General features: G+C 39.7%; 1 protein-coding gene and 1 non-coding gene across 3 annotated transcripts in view; both read right to left on the bottom strand.

The window, feature by feature from the left end:
• LOC130017871 (phospholipid-transporting ATPase IB-like) overlaps positions 1–18,214 on the bottom strand; it is a 688,232-nt gene that overhangs the window by 476,587 nt on the left and 193,431 nt on the right. For both annotated transcript variants that reach the window (XM_056108642.1, XM_056108649.1), the window contains exons 20-24: positions 17,951–18,020; positions 15,613–15,697; positions 14,094–14,233; positions 11,765–11,903; positions 1,121–1,185 (exon numbers count right to left, since the gene is read on the bottom strand). In XM_056108642.1, coding sequence (XP_055964617.1) covers positions 1,121–1,185; positions 11,765–11,903; positions 14,094–14,233; positions 15,613–15,697; positions 17,951–18,020 — 499 coding nt within the window. The remainder of the gene's footprint in view (positions 1–1,120; positions 1,186–11,764; positions 11,904–14,093; positions 14,234–15,612; positions 15,698–17,950; positions 18,021–18,214) is intronic.
• Positions 17,217–17,427, bottom strand: LOC130019576 (small nucleolar RNA U3). Its single transcript, XR_008791870.1, has one exon. It is a non-coding gene; the product is annotated as a small nucleolar RNA U3 (small nucleolar RNA).

Below are 18,214 nucleotides of genomic sequence, written 5' to 3'. Positions count from 1 at the left end.
CATAAAATCTTCTCAGTTTGTATTAGAAATCACTCTTTGGAATAAGTAGAACAAAAAGCTCAAGTTTACTGCAAGTCTTATAAATACTATTTAGAATAAAAGTCCATCTTTGCTTTGTAGGAAATAAGTTGCCTCCAAAAATGAAGGCTTATTTTAAGTTTGTGGATGCTATGGAATTATGAAATTATCAGGAAAGAAAGAAGCTCCAGATTAAAAATTCACTATTTTATTCATGCAAACACCAACAAGCTAGCAAAGTACTATCTTGCTATTAAATATTCCACTTATAAACAGTCATATTCTTGCTCCATGGATCTTACATTTATTCTAAGGAACTCAGGAGAGATATACAAAACACACACACACACACACACACCACCACCACCACCGCCACCAACACCACAACCTTATCGTCAAACCAAACTATTTCCTGGGTCACTGAATACCCTCCAAATCAGCTTCCACCTCTGTTCTTATAAGTATCTTAAGCCACTATGGGGTAGATAAATGTAAGCAGAATGTTCAGAGAGCCATGCTGCTCAGGTCACCATGAGCTAGTAGCATTGGAATGTTGGAGCAATAAGTGCAAAACATCCCATCACAATATTAATTTAAACAACTACTGTCACTTAAAGTTTGTACTGAAAAGAATATTCTAAACATCTCCTTTATAACCAAGGCTGGAGTTAACTATTTATCTAATAACATCGTGGGATGTTAAACCAGATTCAAACTACTCATTTTTTTGTTGGAGGAACATTGATATTTGAATAGTGGCTGTGATATGGTAACAATACTTTGAGAAGATGTGAAACTATACCTCATCCTAAAACACACACAATCATATAAACTGTTCTCAATAAAAAAAATTAAATCACATTTGTATGTATAATTCTAAGCAAGCAAAATTAAGGGAGTTTGTTTGTTTACTGAATCAGGGTGAGATACACAGTTACAAAGTTGTCCCTACACCCATCCCTTCACCTGTGCACATTTCCTGCTACCTATGTCCTCAAGTTTCCTTCTTGCTGCAAAATAAAAGTTTTATCATGAAGAGATGTTCTAAAATTGTTATTTTCATGTCGAATGATAAAGATAAAACCTTTGAAAAGATACTTACATCCAAAGAATCCTCCTTCAACAGGATAAGGGCCATATTTTGTGATACCAACCGGCAGGAATATCCTGAGGAGAAAGAAGTATCCACAATTGTGAATTTGCCATCCCATCCATGAATTCAGAAATTTTCAGTGGTTAACTTAATTCAGCTTCACTTCTTATATTTTCCTAATTACCACCTTAAGCCCAGTAGTTTATTTTGAGAAAATGGGCAAGAGTGAGGGATAGGAAAATTTAACACTGATTTTGATTCTTACAAACAACTTGAACTAGAACTGATTGGAAGATTTTCAACACTAAAGGCTAAAACCAATTATTGACAATTTTTCTTTGGCTCTTTATTTTTTTTGTCATATTAGTATAAGCCTTGTATTAGCCAAATAACATAAAACACTTTTGGAAGCCAAAAGGTTGCTTGAATTAGCATATGTATAAACTATACTATCAAGATCATTTCTTTACTGTTTTAAAACAGAAGAGAGGCCTCTTCCAGTTCGTCCCCTAAACAGCACCTGGCTTTCTCCTCCCGAGGTCAGTCATTATTTGAACCCGGGACTCCGATTTCCTCCCACATACGCCCCAGGCATCCTCTAGGATCATAGGCCGCCCTCTGTCCCTGAGCCTCTTCCAGTTCATCCCCAACACGATGCCCGGCTTTCTAACTTCCCCAGGTTGTACCCCCGCCACACACACACACACACACACACACACACACACACACACACACACACACACCCCAGGTACCCACGGGGGCGTGGTCTCTTCAGAAGTGGGCGTGGACTAATTTTGGGCCGGTGGACGCTGAGGCAGCTACAGGTAATTATTCATACCCAGCAATCTCGTGTAATATCTCAGTCTCCATACCACCACAACAACATGAAAAAACAACGCAAATCTCCACCACAAAGAGAGGACGATAAAGAGACCAGAAGCCTCATTTAGGTGTTACTCACCTAAGGGAGCTCTCTGAGAAAGAATTCAGATATGAAGTAATGAAGATGTTTGATGAACTCATGAAACAGTGAGACAGATATCCAGTAAATTAAATTAAGACATTAAAGAAACAATCGAGAAAATACAGAAAGAAATGAGAGCAGAAATTGGAAATCTACACACAGAAATGTCACGAATAAAAGATTCTGTAGATGAAATAAAAAACTCAGTCTGTGTGCTCAACAGTAGAATGGCTACAGCTGAAGACGGAATTGGTGAGCTGGAAAATGAGCTACAGGAAGCATACAGGCAACAAAAAAACAATGGCAAGAGACCTCAAAATAGCCCTAGAGTGAATCAGAGTCCTAGGGGATGATTCTAAGAGGAACAACATCAGAATCATTGGAGTACTAGAAGGTCAGGGAAACAGTCCCATTGAAAAAGCCGGAGTGCCAGCTAAAAAAGGCCCTAACAAAAACATTCCAAGATATATCATAGGTAGAATGATGGATGCCACAAATACAGACACAATACTGCAAGCAACAAGGTCAAAGAGGGAAATCACATTCAAAGGGGTACCCCTTAGATTCACAGCAGAACTATCAGAGGAAACCCTCAAAGCCCAAAGGCAATTGTGGGATACAGTGAAAAAAACTGAAATGAACGCTTCACCAAGAATACTTTATCTGGCTAAACTCTCACTCAAACTCAAAGGAACGGTACACTATTTTCTGGATAAACAACAGTTCAGGAATTTCATAGACTCAAAACCAAACCTAAAATAAGGGTTAAAGGGGCTACTGTAAGACAAGACAAACCCCCTACAAGCACAACAAATCCTTACAGAAAGATGACATAAAAAAAAATCCATAAAAACAATCTCTCTCAACGTCAATGGTATAATTCACCAATTAAAAGACACAGAGTGGCAAAATGGATTCAGAGACAGAACCAAACATTCTGCTGTCTACAAGAAACACAACTGAACAATCAGAAAAAATAGAGACTCAAAGTCAAAGGACAGAAAATAACCCTGCAAGCAAACAACCCCCTCAAAAAAGCTGAAGTGGCTTTACTAGTATTGGACAACACAGATTTCAGGTTAAAAAATATTAGAAGGGACAGTGAAGGCCGTTTTATATAATCAAGGGATAGGTACAGCAGGAAGAAATCACACTCCTAAACGTATATGCACCCAATCAGGGACCAGACAAATACCTACAACAACTGCTAACAGACCTTGAGAAGGACATTACAAGCAACACAATAGTACTGGGAGATTTCAACACCGCCTATCACCCCTGGAGAGATCAAGAAGATTAAAAATCAGCAAGAAAATAATGACTCTGAAGGAAGAAATAGAAGACAGAGAACTAATAGATCAATATAGGATTCTAAACCCCCCCCCCAAAAAAAAAGAATACACATTCTTTTTCAGTGCACATAGAACATTTTCCAGAATAGACCATGCACTGGGCCACAAAGCATACCTCAACAGAATCAGGAAGATAGATATTGTATCACTTTTCTTCTCAGACCACGATGCACTGAAGATAGAACTTAATTATGTACAGATGCAGAAAACCAAATCAAACACCTGGAAATTAAACAACTCAATGTTGAATGAGTGGGTCAGGAAAGAAATCAAGGAAGAAATAAAGACACCTGGAAACAAATATAATGAAGACACGAGCTACCAGAACCTATGGGATGCAGCTAAAACCGTGTTAAGGGGAAAATTTATAGCTCTGCAAGCATTTCTTAGGAAGGAAGAAAGGGCCCACATAAATAACTTTACTTCACGTCTCAAGATCTTGGAAAAGAACCAACAAAAGGAACCCAAACCAGGCAGAATGAAAGATATCATAAAAAACAGAGCAGAAATCAACGACATGTAAACTCAAAAAAAAAATATCCAAAAGATCAATGAAACCAAGAGCTGGTTCTAGAAGAAAATAAACAAGATAGATAAACCACTAGCAAGACTCACAAAGAGAGAGAGAGAGAGAGAGAGAGAGAGAGAGAGAGAGAGAGAGAGAGAAACACTAATAAACCGAAAGAGAAATGAGAAGGGGGATATCACAACAGAAACCAAAGAAATTCAAAAGATCATCAGAGACTACTTGAAAGTCTGTATGCCACAAAACAAGAGAACCTAAAAGAAATGGATAAATTCCTAGATTCCTATAATCTCCCAAGACTGAATCAAGAAGATCTAGAATACCTGAACAGTCCTATTAATATTAAGGAAATTGAAACTGTAATCAAAAGTTTCCCAAAAAACAAAAGTCCAGGTCCAGATGGATTCACTAGAGAATTTTTCCAGACATTTAAAGAGGACCTACTGCCAGTTCTTCTTAAGATTTTCAAGGAAATTGAAGAAACAGAAACTCTCCCAAACAGTTTCTATGAAGCTCATATCTCTCTAATACCAAAAGGAAACAAAGACACCACGAGAAAAGAAAAGTACAGACCAATATCCCTGATGAAAACGGATGCGAAGATTCTCAACAAAATACTAGCAAATAGAATTCAACAACTCATCAAAAAGATTATATACCATGAAGTGGTAGGATTCATTCCGGGGATGCAAGGATGGTTTAACATTCGGAAATCAAACAACATAATCCATCATATCAACAAAAGAAAAGATAAAAATCATATGATCATATCAACAGATACAGAGAAAGCATTTGACAAGATCCAACACCCATTTATGATGAAAACACTCAACAAAATAGGTATAGAAGGAACTTCCTCAAAATAGTTAAAGCCATCTACCACAAGCCTACAGCAAGCATCTTCCTCAATGGGGAAAAACTGAGAGCCTTCCCTCTAAGATCAAGGATGCCACTCTCTCCACTGCTGTTCTATACATTTTCAAAGATTTTCAGGTATGGAATTTTGGCAATAGTGGTGAATAAATAAAAGACATTCTCAAAATGTCATAGGTTGGACTGAAATAACTGAACTTTAGCTTTTTCATTGAGTCCTGAATAGAGAGTATATTTTATTTTCATTTATGAGAAGGGGGGATTGCAACTTTGAATATTTATCTCCGGTTTATTCCTTCTTTATCCCTAGAGACTCCCAGCAACTTCACACAATACAGACTCTACAAATTTACTGTAACAAATGCAATAGGATTTTCCAGTGGTTTTTCATTTGAACAACAGCTTCAGGAGCACACTTGTAACTTTCAAGTCCCAGCTTGATGTTTTATGTTATATTTTTCAATTGGAGCAAAAATGCCACTTAAGAACTGAAGTTTCACAAATATATCATGGAAAAATTCTCTTTTGCTAGTCACTTGAGGGGAGGGCAATAAATAAAACTACTGGCACCTTAATGAATTTCAATATACAAAACTAAATCTTTATGAGAAAAAACAGGTGGGTATATTGTTTTTAATTTGAATAATAAACTGAGATTTTTACTTCAATAATTATCACACAAACTCTTGCATTAGACAGATCACGGAAGTCTAACACAGACTTCAAGTTAGTTGTGACTTAACTAAGTCACAGTTAATTGTGACTTAACTAATGTGGCAAATTAAATTATGTCAATCCAAGTTGGGTGTGCTTGATTTCTAGTGTTTTTGGATAAAATGAGATCAACTCTTGGAAAAGGTCCAGGTCTGAAATGTCAACCCACACTTGTAAATTGAGGCTAGTTCTTTAATCTCTAATCTAACAAGACGACCATAAAATGACTGAGAAGAACCGCTGGGATTTCACTCTTTACTGCAACTAAAATTAACAGCACACTATAGAAGTGTTTAGTCTTTATACTACCTGAACATAATCAACATTCAAAGAAATAAAAACATTACACAGTCTATGGTACTTAAGGCAGGACTTGATTTTAATAATTCTCATGAGAAAATATTGCCACACTAAGTATCTCAGATCTTGAAATCACTGGTTTTTTTAAAATTCAAACTTTGGTTAAAATAAAGTTCTTTTTTACTGTCTTAAAATCTTTTAATTGCAATGCTCAAGGGTCATTTCCTGACTCTGCCCTATTCCTGGTAGTGCTCAGGGATGTCAGGGACAGAAAACAGGTCAGTCATGTGCAAGGCAAACACATATCTACTTTACCATTGCTCCAACCCCTATAATACTATTATTAATTGTTTTACATGCATATAACTCTGGCATTCTGACTTTTCTAAAAAAGCAAACTTAGGGACCAGAGTGATAATATGGTGGGTAGGGTGTTTATCTTGCATGTGGTCAACCTGGGTTCATTCCCCAGCACCGCATATGATTTCCCCAAGACTTCCAGGAGTGATCCTGAGTGCAGAGCCAGGAATAAGTCCTGAGCGTGGCTGGGTATAGCCCAAAAGCATAAAACAAAAAAAGCACGCTTAGTGAGTCAACAAAATCCATATTTCTTTGAAGATATTTTTGGAAGGGCTAAAATGGGTCTCTCCTTACCTGGGATACATCCTAGAATCTAACTAATAAAACTACTACCCAGCATTGGAATTCAGTGTGATTCCAAACCATCGGTGGTTATGTTCTTGGTTCTACATCTCTTTGTTGTTGTGGCTTCCGAGCCACAGCCAGCATGCTCAGGGATCACTCCCAGAGAGTTCAGGGACCACATGTGACACTGGAGGTCAAATGTGGGTTGGCCTCATGCAAGGCAAACACCCTACCCATTAGTATCACTCCAGTTTTCATTCTACTCTTCTCACAGATGGTTACGACCTGACTGTAAGTGTGAAACATGCCTCAAGACATCAGCAATGGATGATGAAAGGTGGTACCCAATCTATTCTACAGGGAATCGAAGAGACTATTTAGAGTCTTTCCTCATTCACCAATGATGAGACAGAACATGGATGTGAAAAATCCTTCATAGATCCACTCACAGGACCATTTTTTCACTCCAAATTTCTTCTGACCTTCTTAAAGGTGCTCTGTATGTGAAAAAACCACCTGTTTCAGACTTACTTTGCCATATCCCTCAAAACCAGGCTACCCTAACCCATCCTGCACTACTTTTTTTTTAGAGAAGAAAAATCTTCATGAAGACTCAAGTTTTAAGTCTTTTCCTAATGGTAAAGACTTTGCTGTTCTCTTCCAGATGCCATATTTTCCTTCTGGAGACTAAATAGCAAGTGTCAGAAGTACATGCTCAGATTTTCAGCACCTCTATGACTTGAGTTACATTGAACATAGAGGCTTGATCACCTGACTTGAGTTACATTGAACATAAAGGCTTGATCACCTGATCTTCCTATGACTCAGCTCTGTCATGAAGAAAGCATGTCACGTGTTCTCTGGGTGGAAGCTGAAAGTGAACATGCTGGATCATATGGTTAGATCTATTTTTAATTTTTAATACTGTTTTCCAATGAAGTTGAACTAACCTACATTTTCACCAACAGCATATGGTTTCTGGACATTTTGATGAGACCACTGTCATTGGTGTGAGATGTTAAGTCACTGTTTTGATTTGCATTTTTCTAAAAATTAACTATAATGGGCATCCTGTCAGGGGTCTCTTAGCCAACTATATATCTGATTTAGTAAAGTGTCTATTTAGCTCTTTCACCCTTTAGGGGTAGGGCTGTTTGTTTTCTTGTTGTTAAGCTTTGTGAGTTGTATATATATCTTGAATATAAGCCTTTGTCAGATGTATTTTATGTGAATAAATATTCCAGAGAACAACAAAACACTAATTCAGAAAGAATATGGCACACCTATGTTCAATGTAACACTTTACAATAACCAAGATTTGAACAACAATAACAAATGGGTAAAGGTGTGAAGGGGCTGGAAAAAAGAGTATGGTACCTCATATGGTCCCCCTGAGTATCACCCAGAGTGATCCCTGAGTGAAGAGCCAGGAGTAAGCCCGCGCACCAGCAGGTGTAGCCCAAAATAAAACAAAATAAAAAGATGTTATCAATAGATAGATAGATAGATAGATAAGAAGAAAACAATGCAGCTATCAAAAAAAAAGACAAAATATTTTCTTTTGCAATGACATGGATGAAATTGGAGGGGAACAGACTTAATGAATTAAAAGGAAAAAGAGAAATACTGAATAATGTCATATGTCATATGTCACTCATATGTGAAATAAACAAAAACAAGGTAAGGGAACAAAGTCAGACAAAAACAAACCCTTGGACCCTGAACATATACTTGAATTTCCCATAAGGAGAAGAGGCAGGATGACCAATGTGAGGAAAGGGGAATGAACTGCAGGGCAGGGCAGGGGGGAATATTGGCACTTTGGTTAGGGATGGAGTGTGGTAACATGTACTTTGAAAATGTGTGAGGTTGTACTCCTAAATATACCATATAAGCCATGATGCTTTCTCAATTTAAAGGGGGTAGTGAAGGGGAAAATGAGGGGGTCACTATCTCAAAGGAAATTAAATACAAAGACTTACATAGAGGACTTTACACACTATCACTGAGTATTATAGGTGCCATTTTTAATAAACAGGCTGTATAATTCTAACTTTCTCATCTATTTCATTCTCTTGTTCCATAATTAACTCACTACTCCCCAAATTGGGGCATAAGTTCCCAACTCAAGGTTTACTTCTGGTAGTGTTTGGGGGGGATCATATGCAATGTCATGATCAAACCAGAGTCAGTTGTGTGCAAAGCATGTGCCTTAATCTCTGCTCTATCTCTTTGACCCATAAGAAACTAAACTTCTAAGACTATAAGAAGTAATTTAAACTGTAGGAGGAGAAAAACAGAATTCCAATTCAGAAATGTAGTGCAATGAAAGTTGTTTAAAATGGACTATGCATCAGAATTTTGTTCTCACTTTTTCTTTATCCATTAGGGTAAAAGTTGTAGGCCCTAAAAACTTCAAATCTATTGTCTAACTATTTAATACATGTTTTTAATACATGTAATAAGGAAATGACAACCATACAATTCACAAAAGTCACAGCTGAAATTTCACTTTAGACTACCTGATGTCAAATCTTGAAGCTGATGAAGAAATCTGCCAGCTCCTTGAAACACAGCTAGTTAGCATAAATTCAAGTACAGAACACCAGAGTCTTGGCATTACACCAGCTCAAAACCATCTAGACCCACAGATGATTGTGCCTGCATAATACCTATAGGCTCACAAATCTTAGAACTGAATTTGACCAAGTATATTTACAAAGTGTAAACCAAAGTTATACCTTAAATTTTAGTTCTCAAATTATAATAAACATTTAGAAAGCTCATGTGCTAAAGGGAGACTACCAAGCATTAGGGTAGCAATGGAGAAATAAAAATCAGACTAGTGAGACACAGACTAGAGGTCATGGATACTTTGTTGGTGGGGTGAGGGTATGGTAACTGTGTACATCTATACCATAAACATTCAAATTATTGTAACATGTTACTTAAACTACACTGCAATAATTTTTTAAATAATAAAAATAAATAACAACCCCAGCATTTCTGGAAAACAATATGGGCATTTCTCAAAACACTAGAAACTGAGCTTTTATCTGACCCCACAATACCACATCTGGGAGCATATCCCGGGATAAAATAAAAAAAAAAAAGCAGAGTAGAAATGACATGTGCACCTGTATATTCACTGCAGCACTGTTCACAATAGCCAACCAAAATCTGGAAACAACCAGAGTGCCTGTGAACAGATGACTGGTTAAAGAAACTACGGTATCCCTATACAATGAAATACTATGAAGCTGTTAGAAAAGATGAAATCATTAAATTTTTTTATAAGTAGATGGACATGGAGAGTATCATGCTAAGTGAACTGCGTCAGAAAGAGAGGAACGGACAGAATGAGTGCACTCATTTGTGGAATATAAACTATCATAATATGAGACTGATAAGGACAGTAAAGACAATGGCCAGGAGGATTGCTCCACTGGTTCGAAGCCTGTCTCATGAGCTGGGGGAGAAGGCAGTTGGGATAGAGAAGGGACCACTAAGTCAATGATGGTTGAAGAGATGATGCAAGATGTGTGCTGAAAGTAGATAAAGGATCAAACATGATGGGCTCCCAGTATCTGTATTGCAGACCATAATATTCAAAAGTAGAGAGAGAGTAGGAGGGAAATTGCCTGCCATAGAGGCAGGGGGTGGGGTGGGATGGGGGTGGTGGGAGGGATACCGAGGACATTGGTGATATAAAACGTACACTGGTGGAAGGATAGGTGTTCAATCATTGTATAACTGGAATTCAATCATGAAAGCTTTGTATCTGTATTTCACGTTGATTCAATTTTTTTAAAAAAAGAGAAAAAATCAGGGGAAAAGATAACAACCCCAAATATTAAACATATCATATATAACCTCTAAATATATTTTCCTTTGTTCTTACTATATGTAACCACTAAGGAAAAGTCAATGAAGACTGGAAATCAATCCAATTTAAGGATGTCAAAGCATTCTAGTTTCAGGGGCAACAGAATAGAAGCACAGTGTGTCTTTGGATTATTATTGGCTCTACTTTTCTTATATCACCTAGAATTACTAATTCTAGGTACTTAATCATCTTTCCAAACATCTTTGGCATATCCTAAAAAACATATAAAACATAGTAATTTTAGAGAATATTCTATGACCGGGGCTGGAGTGATAGCACAGAGGGTAGGGAATTTGCCTTACAAGCGGCCAACATGGCCGACCCGAGTTCAATTCCTCTGCCCCTCTCGGAGAGCCCAGCAAGCTACCGAGAGTATCTCACCCGCACGGCAGAGCCTGGCAAGCTCCCCGTGACGTACTCGATATGCCAAACACAGTAACAACAAGTCTCATGATGGAGACGTTACTGGACCCACTCGAGCAAACCGATGAACAACGGGAGGACCGTGATTCTATGACCATTATGTGGAAATGACCAATGATAGCTCACATGGCCAAGGAGAGGAGGAATACATGACTAGATGCCAGGACTGCAATACATATGGTGTCTACCCCAGACCGCTTACCCATGATTTGACATAGATAGATAGATAGATAGATAGACAGACAGACAGATATAAAGAGATAGAGAGGAAAACAATGGCTCCTGGAGAAACCTATCAACTGCTAATATCATTAAAATGGATGTAATTATAAAAAAAATTTAAACATTTAAACTTAGAGAGATCGGGCGCGTTCAGGGTGGTATGGCCGTAGACGGGCTGGAGCGATAGCACAGCGGGTAGGGCGTTCGCCTTACAAGCGACCAACATGGCCGACCCGAGTTCGATTCCTCCGCCCCTCTCGGAGAGCCCGGCAAGCTACCGAGAGTATTCGATATGCCAGACACAGTAACAACAAAGTCTCCAATGGAGACGTTACTGGGCCCGCTCGAGCAAATCGACGATCAACGGGAGGGCCTTTACCTTTACCTTTTACCTTAAACTTAGAGAAAATATGCCACTAATTTCTTCAGTTAAAAATCTGAAGAAAAAGAAATTTAAAAAAAACAAACCTCTAAGTTGTCAGTGCTTTAATTTTATGTTCTATAAAAAAGTGCTTCTAACCTTCCAGGAAAATGGAAGAATTTTAATGCTTATAAAAATCACAGTGCTAATGCCAGCACTTCATTTCATTTGGTGAATGTTTTTCTTGATCTTGTGATTGAAAAAGTCTTACAAAACATCATCACTGGGCAACACAACTGAGGAAGCCACAGGCTTGTCAACAATACACTTTAAAGACAAAATAAAATACAAAACACCACACCGAAAAATAACTTTGAAATTAATTACCTATATTAATTGCAGTTTCTTGTTTGTCTCCCGTCAACACCCAAATCTTAATTTCTGCCTTCAGCAGAGTTGCTATGGTTTCTGGAACCCCTGCCTGAAGGCGATCTTCTATGGCTGTAGCTCCCAGTAGCAACAAATTCTAGATAAAAAAAAAATAGCACTTTCAATTAAGGATAGGGATACAATCCAGAGAAGCATCAACAACACAACCCTGGTGAAAGAAAGGCAGTCAAAATTTCCTGACAGCTATTTCTTCTGCTTTAAAATTCCAGAATAATCAATGCTATCTAGGTTGTGGCACATCAAAACTATTTCAATATGAGAACTACTCCTTCTACCCACATAAGTCAATATTAACTTTGTTCTTGGTGCATGAATATGGGACAGAAGAAGTGCATGGCAGGTGAGCAGATAGATGCTGATCTTTTGGATATTAATAGCCCTACTCTCTCACTTGTCTCATGAGTTGAGTTTTGAGAATCAAAGGATGGGAAAATCTGATTTCTGTATGTTACACTTATTAAGCAATATAGGACCTAAGAGCATGCAATAATGACTTTGGCAGAGAATAAAAACATCAAAGCACCTTAAGACTGAGGAACTATGGGGCCAGTAGGGCACTTGCTTTTGCACACAGCTGACCCAGATTCAATCCCTCACATCCCATATGGTCTCCTATTCCCTCCATGAGTGATCCTTGAGTACTGAGGCAGGAATATAAATCCTGAGAATAGCCATTGTGGTCCAAAATACTAAAAACTAAAAATTTAAAAATGACTGAGAACCTATAAATGCTGCCCCTGTAAGTCCTTTCCACGGTGTAAAAGGCTCAGTTCACACTAAGGTGGGCTGTGGATAAACAGAGTCTGGAGTTGCTCTGCCTCGTGCTCAGCAAGACAACAAAGCTTTGCCCAGAGGGCCTAGTAACCATATGGCCTCATAGGGAGTCTCCAGGATAGAGAGCTCAGCCCAGTTTGGTCAACCAACCATGGGGAAGAGCCCAATTCCCACAGACCCTTACATGCTCAGGATTGCATGCACAATCAGTCTCTGTCTCTGTCTCTCTGTGTCTCTGTTTGTCTCTATCTCTTTCTGTCTCTGTCTGTCTCTCCCTATTTCTTGCCACACCTCTCTCTCTCTCCACAACTGAGCATTTATTCCAACCTAAATTCTATTAAAATGGCACAAAAGTGAATATAAAACTCAAAATAAAAATGGATAATTAAAAAGTGAAGGCCATTTTTAAAGCACACATACAAACAAATGTGAAATGGGAAAAAATAAATGGTTGATTTTTTGAGTTATAGAACTGGAAATATCTGGACCAATGATTGCTGACACAAAAAAGTCGAGGCTGGAGCTATAGTAAAGCAGGCAGGGCATTCACCTTGCATACAGTTGACCCAGGTTCCATCCACAGAACCATCTGTGGTCCCCTGAACATTGCCAGGAGTCATTCCTGAGAGCAAAACCAGGAGTAACCCCTAAGCATTGCCAAGTGTGACCCAAACATCTCCCACTCCCCTGCAGTAAAAGGAAAAGTCAAAATCCAGCTCCCAATTTCAATACTCCAGTACATAGCAAGTTACTGGATACTTTAGGATAAACTGCAAAGAACCAAGATAAAAAAAAAAAAGCTGGCAATCTGGGATAGCATTAGCAATGCTGATAATATTCTAGCATTATCAGAGAAGTGTGAAAATTCCATGTATGCACAATATCCCACACCAGTTCATGCATTCTGATTCTGATTCTGATTCTGATTCTGATTCTGATTCTGAGTGAGTTAATCTCCTCAACCTTATCTCAGGCAAACCCAGAAAGTTACTGATTCCCTTTTTTTAAAAAAAAAATTTTATTAGTGAAACACCATGAGGTACAGTTGTAGACTTACAAATTTTTGTGCTTAGGTTTCAATTATACAATGATCAAGTACCCATCCCTCCACCAGTGCCCATTCTCCACCACCACTGATCCCAGTATCCCTCCCGCCCCCATCCCCCATCCCACTCTGCCTCTGTGACAGGGCATTCCCTTTTGTTCTCTCTCTCCTTTTGGGTGCTGTAGTTTGCAAAAGAAGCATTGAGTGGCAATTCCCTTTTTAACCTCATACTTTCTAAGACATCACACTGATGTGGCTAGAGTTTTCAGATCGCCCTTAAACACAAAGCCTTTCTTAAAGCAAAGAATGATGCCAAGCTAATGGTAAATTAAAATACATAAAATAGAGCATCACTACACTGCAAAGGGCTTTCATGTTCACAAGCTATGCTGAATGGCGCTAGGCCCCTTCTGGGCACAAAAGTCGAATGCAGTGGGTGGTAGTTACCTTCTCAATGAGCTCGTAGCACTCCTCTACTCGCTGGACCCTGTCCTTCAGGATGGTGCTGGCTTCTTGGTAGACCTTCAGCCAGTCTTCATATTCATTCTCAGTGAGGTCCGCATATGCCAGACAGAGAGTCCTCAAGCCTGCAAAGAGTCTGAGTGAATCCCGTGACACTGCGACAAGGAGCAAATGGGGGAGCTGATCATGGAGGGTACCACATGTGGCTCATTTCAGACCTGCTTGCTCCAAAACAGTCCAAGAAACCACCTGTCTTTTTGGTCAGCCTATTTCAGCTTCCATGCCTCTGCAAAGGTAACTTCAAAAATAATTTAACTACACTTGGATATAAACCACCTCTTATTGTGGGGCTGCAGCAACGGTACAGCAGGTAGAGCACTTGCCTTGCAAGCGGCCAATCTGGGTTCAATCCCTGATAGCCCCTATTGTCCCCAAGCCCCCCCAGGACTGATCCCTGAGTGCAGAGTCAGGAGTAAGCACTCAGCACCGCTGGTCAGCAATAAGTCCTGACTCCAACAGAAAGCACTGTAGCGCTGTCCCCCCGCTGTTCATCGATTTGTTCAAGCGGGCCCAGTAATGTCTCCATTGTGAGACTTGTGGTTACTGTGTTTGGCATATTGACTACGTCACAGGTAGCTTGCCAGGCTTTGCCGTGCAGGTGAGATACTCTCGGTAGCTTGCTGGGCTCTCCGAGAGGGGCGGAGGAATCGAACCCGGCTCGGCCAAGCCGGCCGCACGCAAGGAAAACACCCTACCACTGTGTTATGGCTCCAGACTCCAACAGAAAACAAACAAAAAACCCAACCATCTCTTATATCAATCTGAGAAGCAGCCCTGAGTATGGATTCTCCCAGAGCAAGTTCTGGTACAGCTATTGGGAGGGGCATGGGCAGTGGTCAGCAACAGAGGCTGAAAGGACACTTTTGAGTAAAGGGTGAACGTCCAATGTGCTTCCATGTGAAACACTGGGCATTCCAAACAGCCATGCCTGGGGACTTAGGGTGTTGTGATGTGGGTCTGTATATCTGTGTGCCTGTAAGAAGACACAAAGGGGAAGGAGAAGCAGTGGACACTTAAGAAAGGTTCTAGCTTTTGTCTTTCTCACAGGGAAATCTGATGCAATGTTTAGAGCCCTTCAGAGAGGGCCTTCCTGGATCTACATGGGTTCACAGCCTTCAGCCACAGATGGAGCAGGGAAATGACAAAGTGAGTGATCCCAAGGCAAGGAATGATAACTACAGGATGATTCGACCTACTGTGAACTGACCTGCCTTTTCCTTCTATACCTCTGTCTAGTTAGAGAGTCTGGACTTCGCCTTGCATTTTGTCAGTCTCATAGATTCGTGGGGGCAGTGCTAATCCTAGTAAAGTACATTCCTATAAAGCAAGTCAAGTACTGCACAAAAATTACCTGCCTGTGCAAAATAGGAGGGCTGACCAGATCATCAACAGTAAGTACGTGACCATATAATGGTTAAGAAGAGTGTTGCCAAATTCCACCTACCTTCAGTGGCAAAATATTCTAGGTGGCATAATGTTTCCTCCATGTATTTTGAATCCTTTGAAAGTCTCTCAAAAATGACATTATCCTATAATACAGGGAAAGAGTGTAAGTGGCCAAGCCTGCAGAAAACCCCGTGGCCAGATTCTAAGCATAGCTTTGTTGCAAAGTGTTAATCAACTGTACAGGCCCACTTGAGTGGGCAAGTGGAAATGTAGCTCTTGGGGAGATTTGTAAGTTTGGAAAACAAACAAGGCATAGATGGGTGCAAACAGATACACATTGAGAAGGACCTCCAATACCACGCAAATAATCAGGGAGAGGACAGTGCCTTTGTTTTCCCGTTCTTGTAAAGGTGTCAGAGTCCATCATATTCATCTGCAAAAATGGAAAGGTGAAAAGGCACACCCTACCTTCCTCAAATGAACTTGTTCTTCCCAGTACTGCAGAAACTCGTGATCAGGGGAAGGGCTACACTCTGCCTTGACCCAGGTCAGCTGAGCCACACTCGGCTGTGACCCCAGGTGTCCCTCTATGGCAATTTTCCTGAGGGAGAAGCAGGCCAGGCTGGATGCCAGCAACCCTCCATCAAACTTCTGTTTTATGACACTATTTTTTTTTCCTCAGGAAATCTCATTTTATTTGGAGAGGGGCAGGTTGAAAGAGAAATACGTCTGAAGAAAAGAAAAATGCACTATAGGAGATTTTTGTGTGTTTACAACTGTTCTACAGTCAGGGTCTTCCTCTGTGATTCTTAGAGTAAGTACCAAACAAACAAAAAAAAGTGAAAACTACATCATAGCAGAACATAAGTTAGGCAATCCTGATTTGTTGCTATTTTAAACACAAAGTTCTTGAATGAGCTGTCCAGACACAATGTGTTTGGAATTCATAGGCATTATCTATGAATGCCTATAAAGTCATAGGGGGCTCCCAAGCAGTGCTCAGTAGGATGAGAGACCAGGGTCTGAGGATGTGCTGTTGCTCAGGCCCTGCAGTGCCAGGATCCTCGGGACATCGTGGTGGTGCTTGGAGGTATTCAAGCCTGCACCCAGCAATGCTTAGGGGACCACTCGGTGATGGAAATCAAACCTAGGTAAGGCATGTGTCAGATAGATGCCTTAACCGATTTACTATCTCCCAGCGCCCCTACTTTATTCATTGTGTAAATCTCTTATGGTGTACAAACAAGATCATACTTCTTTCAACCATTAGTAAAGGGTACTAAAATTTTCCACAAATCACTGATTCTCAGTAGAGCTTCCTTTGCTTTTCATCTCTAATTTCTTTCTGGTTTGGGGTTTGGGGCCACACTCACAGCAATCCTAAGGAGCTGGAACCAGAGCATATTTGAGGGTCAGTCCTGGAGGTACTCTGGGAACAACGCACTGCCAGAAATCAAACCCAGGACTCCCCCAGGCAAAACATGTGCTCCAGCCCTTTGAGCCTTCTTCCTTCCTAGCCCTAGCTACTTTTCCTTGACAGAGTCTCAAAAAATGAACTAAATTCTTTCTCCCCTTAACATTAAAGAACACAACAATGTAGAATTTGCAAGTAAGACTACAACCAGTAACGTCTTTATTACAGAGAAGGCTTTTTTTTGAGAAACCACTCGACTCCATTCTTTTCCTCATGCCACCAAAAAAGTGGCATGAATAGTCAACAATGGCAAAGAGATGTTGCAAAAACAACACTCAAAGCCAACATCCCACTCAGAAGAGAACTTTTTATATCCTCCTTGTGGTTTCTGGTGCTCTACACATCAGAGAAACTTCTCTAGTAAGTAACCACAGACATTATTCCTGAAGGTACAATCTGGATAAGGCATTTTAACTCACTGACTTGGTCTTAGAACCAAATAGCTGAGCTATATAACTAGCAAAAGTAGTCAGTAATAACACTAGTCAACTCACACCTCTGTGTTAATAAGAAAATAGATGACAATAATGGGATAAGTAAGTAGTAAGAGAACCAATTTTAAAACAGACTACTTAAAAGATGATGAGAACATGTCAATACAAATTACCCAACCCAAATCACAACCCAATGGTTACAACACTGGAATAGTAACTCATACTCTTCAGGATTCTACAAAACAGATCAAGTTACTATTCCTGAACTAGTGGCTAAAAGCATGCTTTTTATTGACTATCCTGGCCATACTAGCTTAAGCCAAAAGGATCTTCAGTGAGAGTTTCCTAATAAATCTATTTTACAGTCATCTTGAATGATCCTTACAAACTTGGGGGCTGTGGGTGGGGGGGAGGGAATGGTAAGGAGAGGGTTTAGGAGCAGCAGCAGAGTAACAAGGCAGCCAACAGGGGAACCAGGCAATACTTACAGCCCCTTTACAATAGAGTCGAAGTTGTCCTGAAGGAGTTCGAACAATCACAGACATTCTTTTTCTGTCACTGCAAGAGTGAAAATATAAAGCAAAAATAAGTAACTGTCACTGGTCAGTTTCATAGACCCCATCACCTGTGAATAAGCACTGAAAAAATCAAAATGCTGTCTAGCTGTCTCTGGATGACCCAACACCCATTTTTCTCTTCCTTTTCTTCAGGTTAAGACTTTCATTGAAACTTATCTCCAATTCAATATGCAG

Source organism: Sorex fumeus, unplaced genomic scaffold (assembly GCF_029834395.1).
Source record: "Sorex fumeus unplaced genomic scaffold, SorFum_2.1 ptg000008l, whole genome shotgun sequence".
NCBI lineage: Eukaryota > Metazoa > Chordata > Mammalia > Eulipotyphla > Soricidae > Sorex > Sorex fumeus.
The sequence above is the reverse complement of the archived record's forward strand: the minus strand, read 5'-3'. Positions and strand labels throughout refer to the sequence as shown.